General features: G+C 37.2%; 1 protein-coding gene across 1 annotated transcript; it reads right to left on the bottom strand.

Annotated features, from left to right (window-relative positions):
- Positions 1-3,212: 3,212 nt before the first annotated feature.
- On the bottom strand, positions 3,213-8,887 carry LOC148981416 (uncharacterized). Its single transcript, XM_089131078.1, is given in 3 exon segments — positions 3,213-4,277; positions 4,280-4,924; positions 8,420-8,887. Coding segments are annotated over 2 exon segments (1,332 nt in total). The 5' UTR covers positions 4,917-4,924; positions 8,420-8,887; the 3' UTR covers positions 3,213-3,582.
- Positions 8,888-13,237: the final 4,350 nt, after the last annotated feature.

The raw sequence follows: 13,237 nt of genomic DNA on the forward strand, positions 1-13,237 counted from the left end.
CAACGCTATCTAAGTTGGGACTGACTGATAATTAACTCTTTTACAGGCACGTGCAGAGGGGGGGGGGGAGGGGGGGGGCGTTGGGTGCTCGAGCACCTGCCCTTTTGCCCCTTGGTGCCCAAAGTGCCCTTTTGTCAAGACAAAATTTCCTCTCCTTTTTTTTTTGTATTTAAAGGCACTTTTGTGGATGCCTGCCCCATCTAACTAGTAGTAAAATGAATGAATAATAATTTAGCTGTAAATAAAATGACCCACATGATGACCTTTCACCTGATTCCTCACGCTGCACGCGCATTTTTTAATTTCTGTTTTAGGGAGAAAACTTTCACGGGCGTGGAGGGGTGTTATTTGACTAAAAACTATTATTTGTACTTTAAACTATTAATATTATTACAGTATTTATTTAAAAAAATATTTTCACATAAAAAATATTATCACAACTCTGGTAAGTTATCACATAGGCTTACCAGTTAGTATCTTATGATTTGTGTGCAGAAGGCTCTGTGAACATCTGCCCTAGTAACGTTACTATTATATACTATTATTGTATTATTATACTATAGCAGCCTGGGTAGAATCTGTAGCTTTAGCAGGTCAGTGGACTAGTGAGCCCGTTCCAAACACTGTCAGCAATCTTTACATCTTGTCATGGTCACATAAAAATGGTTTAATCAGCTAATGACCTATATTTCTGTTTATTTTAATGTCTACAGTCTCAGATCAACTCCAGCAGTATCAGCAGCAGCAGTAACAACATCAACAGCAAAGGCAGCAAACTCACTTAAGGACTTAAAGTAAGAATTTACCAGAACAGGCATCACATTAATGTTACAAATCTTGTAAAGTATTAATTGCTGTTTCTGTTTGCTTTGTTTTTATTTTCATTGTATAAAATGTAACTCTTGTATTTTTGTAAATCACGTTTTGCCATGAAAATAGCCACAGATGCTGATATGCCATTAAATAAAACTATACTGTACTGCACGAAACTTGGGCCAGGTTGATTTTGTCCTATACAGTTCACTATAACAGCTGTTCTTTATTATTCTGTATAACAGAGAAGAAAAAGCCATCAGGTTGGGGCAACTTAAGATGCTTCAGTTTCTAATCCCAGAGTTATATATAAATATATAAATTATTTTTTTAAATTTTAAACTTTAAAATTGTCTTTTCTGTTCTGTTTCTTTTTCAAAACTGCATCAATGCATTTGCTGCTGTATCGATGCAGAATCATCTGTATTGATATATTACTGTATTGATATTTTGAGCACAGCCCTATAAAGCCTTGTTTCCATGTGCCCCATTTTATACTTTGAGCACCTGCCCCTCCAGAGGTCTCTGCACGGCCCTGCTCTTTTACCTGAACTTGGGGCATTGAGAACTGCCAAAGTCATCATGTTTGCAAACAGTCATAACCTTTCATTTCCTCTGTTTTTTTTGTTTTGTTTTTTTTTTTTTTTTTTTTTTTTTTTTTTTTTTTTCGTTGAAAACAGTGAATCTTATATTTCTTGGAGAACTCTTGTCAGCAGAATATATATATATATATATATATATATATATATATATATATATATATATATAAAATATAATATAAAATATCCTACATCCTTGTTTTATGAAAGAGGAACTTACATGGATGAGCATGTCAAAAAAACACTCTGCACCATGATATGCAAGGGATATGTCCATTCAGCAGGTTCATAGTCAAAGAGGTCCTTCACTCTGCAGGTTATGTTTAGTTTGAACTATTAATAATTAATAATTAAATAGATAAAATTTGTAAGATGTTCCAACCAAAAGCGTTTTTTAAACTCTTTAAAAAAGGACAAAAATAACATTATATGCTGTGAAAAAGATGGTGGGAACCAAAATATTAATATCAGCAGTCCATTTTGGCCATTGCACCACATCTGTTTCCTAAAAGACAAAGTTTTTGATAACAGCCCAACATTAGTGCAAATGGCGCTCTAGAAGAGTGTTTAAAAACTCCCCATTAATAAATCAGATTATACAAATTAATAAATTGTACACTGTTTGTGTCCCGATAAGCATTGTTAATTTGTTATTAATAAAATAATTTATTGCAAATTAAAAAGAGTTCGTCGTACTTTTGCCATTTGACAGGCTATGATAAGGAACAATTAATGAGTAGGCTATAGTTAATGTCCTGAGTTTGGGAGCTCGTTCTCCTCAGCTAGCAGTTAGTCAAGTCTTTAATCTGTCTTTTCAGATTCAAATCAGACAGGCCTAACTGACTTAAAGAAAAAGTTATGAAGTTAAAGTTATCAAGTTATGACCTTTCTTAAAGAAAAAAAATTAGATGACTTAAGTCTAGATTAATCATTGTATGCAACTCATAACCTCTCAGGACAGGTTTTGATGTAAGACTATTCTTTCCCATTCTTGAACATCTGTCAAGATCATTCTACTTTTCAAATGCTCTTCTTAAACCAAATGTGCATGCAATATTTCTTACAATATTTAGACCAGCAGGATAGGGTAATGACATTAATGAATATAAATTAATAAATCAAGTAATTGTTTCGGCCAACCAATTTGTTAAATAATAATGAACAAATTCCAAACGTCCTTTTTTGCACCATTGGACGTTTGATGGCGCAAAAAAGGCCATTGGCGAAGGGTAATGGAAAGGTCACTTCAAGGAAGTCATTTTATCATTTATGGTTTAAAGCTAGATGCAGAAGAGTTCGAGTTCACTTACAAACAGAGCAATTGCAGTTGTTGTTGTTGTTTTGTTTGTTTTTTTGTTCATGATATTTCACATATTTTTGTCACGTTGTTTAAATAAGGTAAGAAATGTGTCAGGTAATGCATGGTCCAAAAGACCAGACGGCAAGTTTTAAAGTTAAGAGCAGAGAAATACACACACACATACAGTATGTAACCATATATATATATATATATATATATATATATATATATATATATATATATATACGTTTTATTTTAAATGTATTTATTTCCAACAGTTATGTTAACAGTAGAAATTGCTGTCGTAATAACAGCTAATCAGCTGATGGACGTGCTGCGTTGTCATGGGAACATCCTAAGTTCAGAGTCCCCTGAAGATAATGAGGAAATTAGGCCGGTCGGTTTCATTGCAATTTGCACCCTTCACCAGGTGACGTTATATGCGTTATACGCATTTGACAACATTTCTCAAAATTTTGAAAGACAGAATTCACAATGAATAAGTATATAAAATTGAACTTTATTTTGTCAAACCACTGCTGACAAAATAGCATTTGGTTTTTCACTTTAGGTTTGCTTGTTCTGTCCAGTTAAATATAAAAAAAAGGACACAGACTCAATCATTTTCATAAGATGCATTTTAATAGAAGCTGTAAAAACAACTGCATAAAACTATTTTTTCAAGATGTGTTAACAACAAATTAAGATAAGAGAGATCTATGATTAACAGTGCGTTATGTCAGAACAATGTGTTAATTATTATCAGGATATGTAGTACAGCAATTACAGTCTCACTAAAGACAAAGTTAAAATTATTTTTTTTTTACTGTTAATGTGTAATTTTCATATACTTTTCCATAACCTGATTCCTTAACCACTCTTCCAGGGGTCAGTTTGCACTAATGCTATATCAGCACTTTTGTCTATCATGAAACGGATCTGTACTCCAGGCGCAATGTCCAATTTGGATTTGTACTGATAAATATCATAGTTCAAATAATCATCCTCAGTCTTTTCAAATTTCACAACATATTGATAAGTGTAATAGTAATCATTCTTATTTTTTGAACTAGTGTAAAACCCCACCCATGAGTAATAGAAAGTTTCTTTCCAGTCTGTGAAGGTCTTCTTGACGTAAAACCAAGCACAAGCTTTACCATTTTCAGTGAAGAGCTGCAGACCAGCCTCGTCAAGCTTTGGCCCATAAAAGAATTCTGGACCATTTGATGAATATGCAGGCTGAAGACTCTGTTTACCACAATCTGATATTGTCACTTTTTCAACACCCTCCCAGGGTGGAGTTTGTGCTAAAACCTTGTTATATGTTTCATCCTGCAGAATACGGATTTGAACCCCAGGAGCAATAACCAAACTGGAATCATACTGGTAAATGTAATAATTCTGTGTGATATAGTTTTTGGTCTTTGCAAATCTATTGGTATACTGAAATGTGTAATAGCCATCATTTTTATCTTGTGAGCTTTTGTAGAACCCCACCCATGGCCATGAGTGGAAAAAAACCATCCATTTACTGAAGTGTTTTTTTATGTAGAGTCGAGCACAGGCTTTGTATATCCTGTCTTTGTCAAAAACTTATTGAGTCTGTCAGATGTTTTGTCTTGTATATCACGTGGTATTGTGTAATGATCCAGAGTGCAGTCATGAGGGTTTCCGATCTGCAGGATCAGTGCAGGATCGATCTCATAAGTGTCAGAAGGATTAAGGTAATTATTGTGAAGGTTATGTGATGTAATAAACACTCTGAGTATCCTCTGTGGCCTGTTTTTTTCAATAGAGACAATGAGCCTGTCCATGTTTCTTTGTGGCACATTGGTGTTTCTGTAATTTTTTGCCACATAGGCCGGCAGTGCTTTGGCTCCAGGAGATTTTAAATCGCCAACCGTATAGTATTTCTGCCAAGTGCCCAATGCGGGTAGAATGCAGTTTTCATTCGAATACCAATGGAATCCAAAGTCGCCTCTATGAGGGTCAAAATTTGATTCAAGGATGAGAAAGTTGTTCTTCTGACCATCAACATTCAGGACTTTTTGAGCAAACCAGAACAATAATTGGAGTCCATGACGTGGAGCAGACTTGCCATAGTCAATGTTTTTCAAGTCGTTGATATTGCTCAGTTTTTTCACAGAAGAGACGCTCACCAAGAAGAGGCAGAAGAGCAGGAAGCAGAGTCTCATGGCACCCATGGCAAAATCTTAATCAAAAACAAAACATTGTAAATCAAACATTTAGGCCCTATTTTAGCAATCTGAAACGCAAGTGTCAAAACGCAAAGCGCAAGTAACTTTGTGGGCGGATCCCGGCGCTGTTGCTATTTTGCCGGCGGGATAAATGCCTCTTGCGCCTGGCGCAAATCTAAAAGGGGTTGGTCTGAAGTAGCTTCATTATTCATAGGTGTGGTTTGGGCGTAACGGAAATAAACCAATAAGAGCGTCATATCACATTCCCTTTAAGAGCTTGATGAATGAGGTGCGCTTGTTCCATGGCGCAATTCTATTATAACGGCGCATTTACCAGACACGCTTCAGCATCGGTTCACAGCCGAGGAGATCGATGTTCTCGTCAGGGCCGTAAAATAAAGAGAAGGGACATTGGGGATGGGACAAACCCACCCAAATTAGCTTCAGTTAAACATGCATATAATAATTTGGGTAAATGTGTAAGCTTTAGGCTATGCCTATTTTTCCTGTCGTCATGGACACAACAATGATTTCCCTCATGTTTAGATGTTTTCCTTATAATAATGCAGTCTATCATTTGCAAAAAGTAAAATGCATCTGTGTAGATGAGAGAATCATCTACAGTGTATATGCACGTTGTTCACACTCTGTATTATGGCCAAGCATATACGCGCTTAAAATAGCATCTGAATGTACGCGCAACGCGCCACTGACTTTAGACCAGGTTTTTTCTTGTCATTGGCACAATTGTTTAGCCTGGCATGCCAGACCTACATCAAGATGTTAGGTTTGGAAACTCTTCATTGACAGGGCTCAATCCGAGGGGCGGGATAAACGGTTGTCTTTCAAATTCTCTCTGCACGCTATTGGATAGCGCTAAAGCCAATCAGAGCAACAAAGACAGTGACGTACTCAGCGGAGCAAGTTGATACATTAAACTTTTACCGTATCCAGTCCAGCTGTCAACACTGAACATTGAAAATAAGGGAGATTTCCCGGAATCCATCCCCAAAATAAGAGATTTTTTTTTTTTTACACGACCCACAAACTTTAAAAATAAAACACTAATCATTAAAAGTCTAAAGAGTTTATAACTAGCCAACATATGTGTGTGAGAGAAAGAGACAGTATGTGTGTGTGTGTGTGTGTTTGTGTGTGTATGAGAGAGAAAGAGACAGTGTGTCATTAAAAAAAATAATATGGTTTCACTTTATTTGGATGGTCCCTTTAACACATTCAGTTTACTATAAGTAACGTTGTACCTACATCTCTACTAACTCTCACCAATATGGTTTCACTTTATTTGGATGGTCCCTTTAACACATTCAGTTTACTATAAGTAACGTTGTACCTACATCTCTACTAACTCTCACCAATATGGTTTCACTTTATTTGGATGGTCCCTTTAACACATTCAGTTTACTATAAGTAACGTTGTACCTACATCTCTACTAACTCTCACTAGAGTGTTAGTAGAGTATTAGTAGACTGGTAGGGTTAGGGTTAGAATAAGTTGGCATGTAGTTGCAAAGTTACTTATAGTCAGTAGATTGTCTGTTGGAGGAGCATCACAATAAAGATTTGGCAAATATTAAGCTGACAGTCTACTAATACTCTAATGAGTGTTAGTTGACATGTAGTTGAAAAGTTACTTATAGTCAACAGAATGTTCAAAAGGGACCATCAAAATAAAGTGTTACCAATAATAGCATAGAGAATGTTTAAATATTAATATCAGCTTACGAGGGAAACGGAGCCGGAGTAGTGGTGCTTCGGGGTGGTGGAGATGATTCGGGAGAAGTCCGTGCAGAGCGCGCGCTGACACGGAGTAATAAAGCCTTTATACTCGACGTGACAGCGAGCGCGGCAAATATGACAAGTTGATCATTTCGCCACAGGTTTTTTGTAACAGCGCGCGTGGCGCCGGCCGCATCCGAGGATGAACGACTTCAAACCGAATATGTCCGAGCTTGCTCTGACCGTCGCAACTCTGTCATCATTATGTTAAGCCCGCCCTCCGACTCTATACACGATGTGATTGGCCCTAGAGTTGGGGTTTTCCAGCTCAAACGTCTATGGAGAGTTGCTAGACCACACTTTGCTGCAAAATAATTTTTGCTGCCGCTAGGGTGCGTCTAGATTTCTAGGCTAGCAATTGTTTTCTGAAACTGCAAAATAGCACTAGGAATTGTTGCAACGACACACGCCACGCCAACGACTCCAACCTGCCCAGCGTGCGTCTGTGGAGGAAAAAAGCCTGCTTTGCGCGAGTGCAAATTAGGAATGATAAATGCGTCAGTGAATAAAGTCATTTGCGCCGGGTGTAAGATCCCTTAAGCTGTAAATACAATTGTGGCAATTTATGAAGGCAAGATGCTATATTTGACAGTATATGTTAGATTTTTATACAGAATAGCTGTCACCCCCTTTTTGAGAATGGGGGTTAAAATGCACTATATTCAAACTTAAATGGTTGTAATTCAAGAATGCTTTGGAATATATACCCAAGTTTGTTCTTGTTTTAAAGAAAACACTCAGCAGATTATTGCTAAAGTGAAAACAAATGAAAGTATGACAAAATTATGGAAGTTTAAATTTACAGTAAATCAAATATACTGTAATGTATATATTTTATTTCATATAAAATATACATTTTACAAAATATTATTTATTTACAAAATATTTTTTTGAGGTGCACTCTTGTCATAAATTCATCAATTACTCTTCCTACATAATTTGTAACACAAAACAGGGGTAGAATATTTATTTAGGAGTCTTAGACCTTTCCAACGATTTATAATTTGTCATAATTAGATTAGGATTTAATAGAAATATAGTGAGGTAAGATTAGGCGTCCCGGTAGCAGGGCGGTGACAGTTAAAGGGATACTCCACCTTTTTGGAAATAGGCTCATTTTACAACTCCCTCAGAGTTAAACTATTGAGTTTTACCGTTTTTGAATCCATTCAGCCGATTTTCTGATATTTAGAAGAATATGTAACCAGACAGTTTCTGGTCTCATTGACTTCCATAGTAGGAAAAAAAAAAATACTATGGAAGTCAATGAGACCAGAAACGGTCTGGTTACTGATATTCTTCTAAATATCAGAAAATCGGCTGAATGGATTCAAAAATGGTAAAACTCAACTGTTTAACTCTGAGGGAGTTGTAAAATGAGCCTATTTCCAAAAAAAGTGGAGTATCCCTTTAAGGGGCTACGACAGATAAGGGGCTACGCTTTTAAAAAACTGAACAGGAAGATTTTCTGCTATTTTAATGCTTACTAAACAATATTAAAATAGAACTTCATTACAGAATTACATTTTTATGAAGGTTCTTAAAGGTGTATCATTTCTGTGAAGCAGTTTTGAGAATCATCAAAAAGTAGAGCAACGCTTTGACATCGCCACAGAGCCACTGTACACTTTTTGGAGAAATCTGCTTCCAGTTATATCCACATTAAAGGGATAGTTCACTTTGAAATTAATTTTTGATATGTTTTAGCTTACCTCAAGGGCATCCAAGATGTAGGTGTCTTTGTTTCCAGTATTTTCAATTTTGATATTTTTCGGTCAAACCGTTGTCGTCTATCAGTCATACACTGGAGGCTAAGGGGGTCCACCCTCGGTTCACCTCAAAGAGCATGCACAGAGAAGTCCATATTAAACATGATTTAATGACTCGGAAATGTAAGTACACATTGATGGCCTAAGACACGAAATGAGCGGTTTGTGTGAGAAAACGAACAGTATTTATATTGTTTTTAACTCGTGTAACACAGCCATTGTCAAATTGATCTGACGGCACGGGCGCTTCGGTCTGCGCATCGGTTGCACGTCTACGCCACTTAGTGTTTATACAGAGATTTCGGAAGTTTTACCTTTCACTAAACATATTTAGATATACAGGAAATCACAATGAAAGACGATTTCGATATATCTAAATATGTCGAAACCAGAACAGGAACTTAAAAATCATCCTACCTCAGATTGAAGGTCCTCAGTGGAAGAGCCTCTGGATCTCACACATCTCGGGTGTTTATTTATACAGATGAGGCAGTACTTTACTGGCAGCACGGGGTGTGTGTCCCTCAGTTGAACTTAGTCACCGTCACCATAGGCATCGATTTATATTTCTGTGCCAGTAAGTGCCAGTAAGTGCTCCATACTCTCATTGTTTAATGTTTAATGAACATTTGCATGACTTTGTTTAGAATAGAAAAAAGAAAAAAGCATCTTGAGACAAAACACTGACATATGTTAAGATTTGCCAGTGCAAGTTGGTTTCAGTTAAAACAGCTCAAACATGCATTTTAGGCCCCGTTCACACCGCAAGTCTTAATGAAAAAAAAAATCAATTCAGATTTTTTGCTCAGGTCCGATTTTTGGTTTGGCTGTTCACATTACCTTTTAAAATGTGACCTATATCCGATTCCAATGTGAACTGTTTGCATGTTTCAAACTAACCCACATGCGCAAAAGAACAATAACAATGACATCATACGCAGCATGCTGTTGCACTAATGTCCGTGTGGTTATGGAGGAAGTAAGCATTTACGCTTTTATTTCTAAATGTCTGTGTAATGGAAGGAGGAGAAGAATGAAGAGAAAGAAAGCAAAATTGGCTATTTTGGCCTTTTGCGGGTTTATGGCTGCAAATTCAATGTGTGGATGCGTGGACGAAGCCAGGAGTGATGGGAGTGGTCTGTGTCTGAGTCTGTTGTGTCTAGTGCTTTCTCGCCAACCCGGTCTCACCCCAAGACGTCATATAACTGACGTTTTGGGATGTCTTTTGACCATACGTCAATATTCGCCTTTTTAGGGCCCCCTTAAACGTCGGTAGATGAGGTTATGGGATCCTAACTCTACCCCATACCTAAACCTAACCCTAAACCTAACCCGTCACCTAACTGACGTTAAAGGTAAAGCGTCAGTTGTATGACGGCCCGGGATCGCCATCTACCGACGTTTAAGGGGGCCCTAAAAAGGCTGATATTGACGTATGGTCAAAATACGTCCCAAAACGTCAGTTATATGACTTTTTGGGATGAGACTGTGTTATTCTCGCCGGCGCATAATTGTGTCAAATGTCGATGTGGATTGATGTCATCATTAAAGTCTCATTAAATCTGCCTTGGTTGTTCACACTACGCATTGAACGCATTGGACGCATCTGAATCTGATTCAGAATCAGGACTACATATGTATGTGGTCTAAATCTGATTAAAAAAATCAGATCTGGGCAAGATTTGAGTTTTCACACTATCTCTGAAGAAGTCTGAACTGGTCACTTGACCCCAAAGATTTGGGCCACTTTTGTCTGCAGTGTGAACAGGGCCTTAGTCTGGGACTAGGCAAGCCTTGTCTGTAAAACCGGAGGGGAAAGCCTCTATAGATAAGAGTTTGATACGAATTTGTCTCTTGCAGGAAAAACACAAGAAAGTCACCATCATGTGTACACCATCACATCTGTCTAAAACTGAACAAACAAACAAACAAACGACTGAAACCCTTAAAAATGTATTGATTAGTATTGATTATTTATAATAAATTAATTAATAAATGATTTTGACAGTCATTTGTTTAATTTTGTCTGCGCCACCTTCTATTTTCACAATACATTATGCTCGCAAGGTTGCTCTGAAATTACAACACACTAAAACGAATCATCTTTATATCAGTACACCTGGGCATGGTCCTGTTCACTATGAAGCAACAAAATAAATAGCAATTTCACTGTTATCATTTGTAGAATTGTTACTGACTTAAATTATGTTTTATTAAAGTTCTGGAGGAGCACGTTCAGTTAATTAACATGAGTGGAGCGCACCCAGCAATCAATGATAAGAAGTGTATATTCAGCAATCTCACCTCACTCCATAGTTTAGCAGCATCCCTGCACCGCCCCTTCTCCACACTTCTAGTCCTAAACACTTACATGGGGGGGGAGGGGGGGGGGTACTCTGGGTTCGGGCTAAACTCCCCCCAGACAGCACGCCAAATACGCATTAAACCTCATCCACTCTAATTGAGTGTAAACTCGTGAAAGTATGGTAACTAATAGCCAGGATGGATCAGCCAGATGTAGTAGAGCTCAGGTGGAAGACATTCAGATTGTCTTAATTTGATTGTGATCTGCTTGGGTTTTCGGTATGCATTATCATTGTTTTTATCCAGCATGCGAGAAAGCTAAACTGCAGGTTCAATGTCCTTATTTGACTGTTTGACTTATTTATTTGTGAAATACTGATCACTGGTATCTTGTGAACTTCTGTCAAATCTGAGTTACAGGAAACTTCTGAAGGTCTGGTCTGAGCACACTTTATCGACTTGTTTGACTAGTGACTTGTTCTAGATTTCACTCTTGAAGTTGACATTAGTGGCCTCTGAAAGCTTGTAAATCAGGATTCCGATAAACTGAAGTACACCCCCGGAGGAATTCTTTAACCCGAACTTTGGACATTCATGAGCACTGCTGAAGTCATTGTTTTTTGCAAACATCCATGAGGACTAGCCATCATATTTATACCGGCAATGTTTCCATGTGGTTTCCTAAAAGCCACTTGTTGATATTTTAACCTCTTATTTTAGTTCCTCTGTTTTATTATATTATTATTTTTCACTGCCGATTGTGAAAGAGTTAATCTGCGTGAACAGTTTTAAACAGTAATCAAAAAAGGCACATGGGACGGCAACTCAGTGGCTCAAGACAGATTACAGGTCTTTAGCTTTTTCTCTGTCCTTCCCCCAGATGTCACAGCTGTAATAGGTGAGGCTGAGCACAACCTGCAGGGTGGCAGGTCCAAACTGGAGAGCTGTGGTCATCATTTTTGTAAAAATATCCAACATCCTTATTTTTATGAAAGGGGAACACAAGTTCCTCTTTCACTGAGCACGTGCAAATCCTATACACTGAATGACATTCTCATTTCTCCGGATAACGGTCTGATATACGTACGTGTTGCCATGGACGACGGTAAATACTAGGTAGCAGGCTCGTTTAAAATGCCAAACACCACTTCTTGAATGTAGACAAGGATAGCATGCTGACTAAGGGGACGAGTGTAAAAACTGTCAAGTCGGACAATTCTCCTTTTTCGTAGTCCAGATATACGGAATAATATATAAAAAAAAACTAAAACATGCTTGTGCCATAAAGCATAGGCTACTGCATGTTTTTAAGTTATGCTGCTTTCACATGAAATTCCACAAAAACAATGGGGAGGTGGGATGCCGGAGAAATGTCTTAGAGAGGCATATTCCCTTAAAACTTGATTGACAGAATTAGATGAACGATCCTCCAGAATTAGCTACATTATGAACTTTATAAAGAATGTGTATAATATGATTAAAATTAGCCTACATCACATTGTCAGAGTGAAGGGAGAAGGGGGAAAAGAGAAACAAACAGAGAAAAGATCAATTTTAACAAGAATAAAACGTTATGGGTTTTTTTTTTTTTCAATCAGTGCTTAGCCTATTTAATGACATAACTCACACAACAAAATCCTGATTGCGACTAGCCTCACTTAGCCAGACCTTCAGACTGACGGCAGAAGCTATTTTTAGAATAATTATTTTGGTAAGAACAAATTAAGAAAGGCTATTAGAGAGATATGTGATTAATATGTTATGTTAGAACAATGTGTTAATGCTTAACAGAACATGGACAGCAGATTGTTACAAATGTTGATGTATATAGCTACAGTAGCCTATGTACACATCATGTAGCCCAAGTCACAGTTAAAAGGAACTTTCACGGTTGATGCTGTTGTTCTGCTTTAAAGTTTTATGATTTAATTGTCATAACCCGATTCATTAGCCTAAAATCAATGGGTTTAACCACTCTTCCAGAGCTCAGTTTGCACTAATAATTTATCATAACCTTTTTCCATGAGGAAACGGATCTGCAGCTTACTCAATTGTATTTGTGCTGATGATATCAAAAAGCTTGGTAGCATACCATCCTTATTTTTTTTTTTCAAATTGCAGGCTACAGCATATTTGTATCCATTATACGCTATATTGTTTTTTGTGGCTCCAATAAACTGTAGCCTATTTGTTTAAAAGAGAAAACTTTATTTATAGTTCCTATACAATAGGCCTACATTTTAGGCCTACTTACTTTTATTCATCATATATTATCAGAAATAACTATTTTCTTTTACTGTTTTGTTTATTATCTCATATTAATAGTCTGTCAGTATCTTTTTTTATTTACCATGAAAAATAAGTCGTATAAGAATGCTAAAATAGAAAGAAATGGGGGAAAAAAACGCTAAAGCCAAGCAAGGTGCGCTGTTCAGATGAGCTCCAGTAGGTGGCGCG

The sequence above is a fragment of the Pimephales promelas genome, chromosome 5 (genome assembly GCF_988280905.1).
Source record: "Pimephales promelas chromosome 5, fPimPro1.hap1.1, whole genome shotgun sequence".
Classification (NCBI taxonomy): domain Eukaryota; kingdom Metazoa; phylum Chordata; class Actinopteri; order Cypriniformes; family Leuciscidae; genus Pimephales; species Pimephales promelas.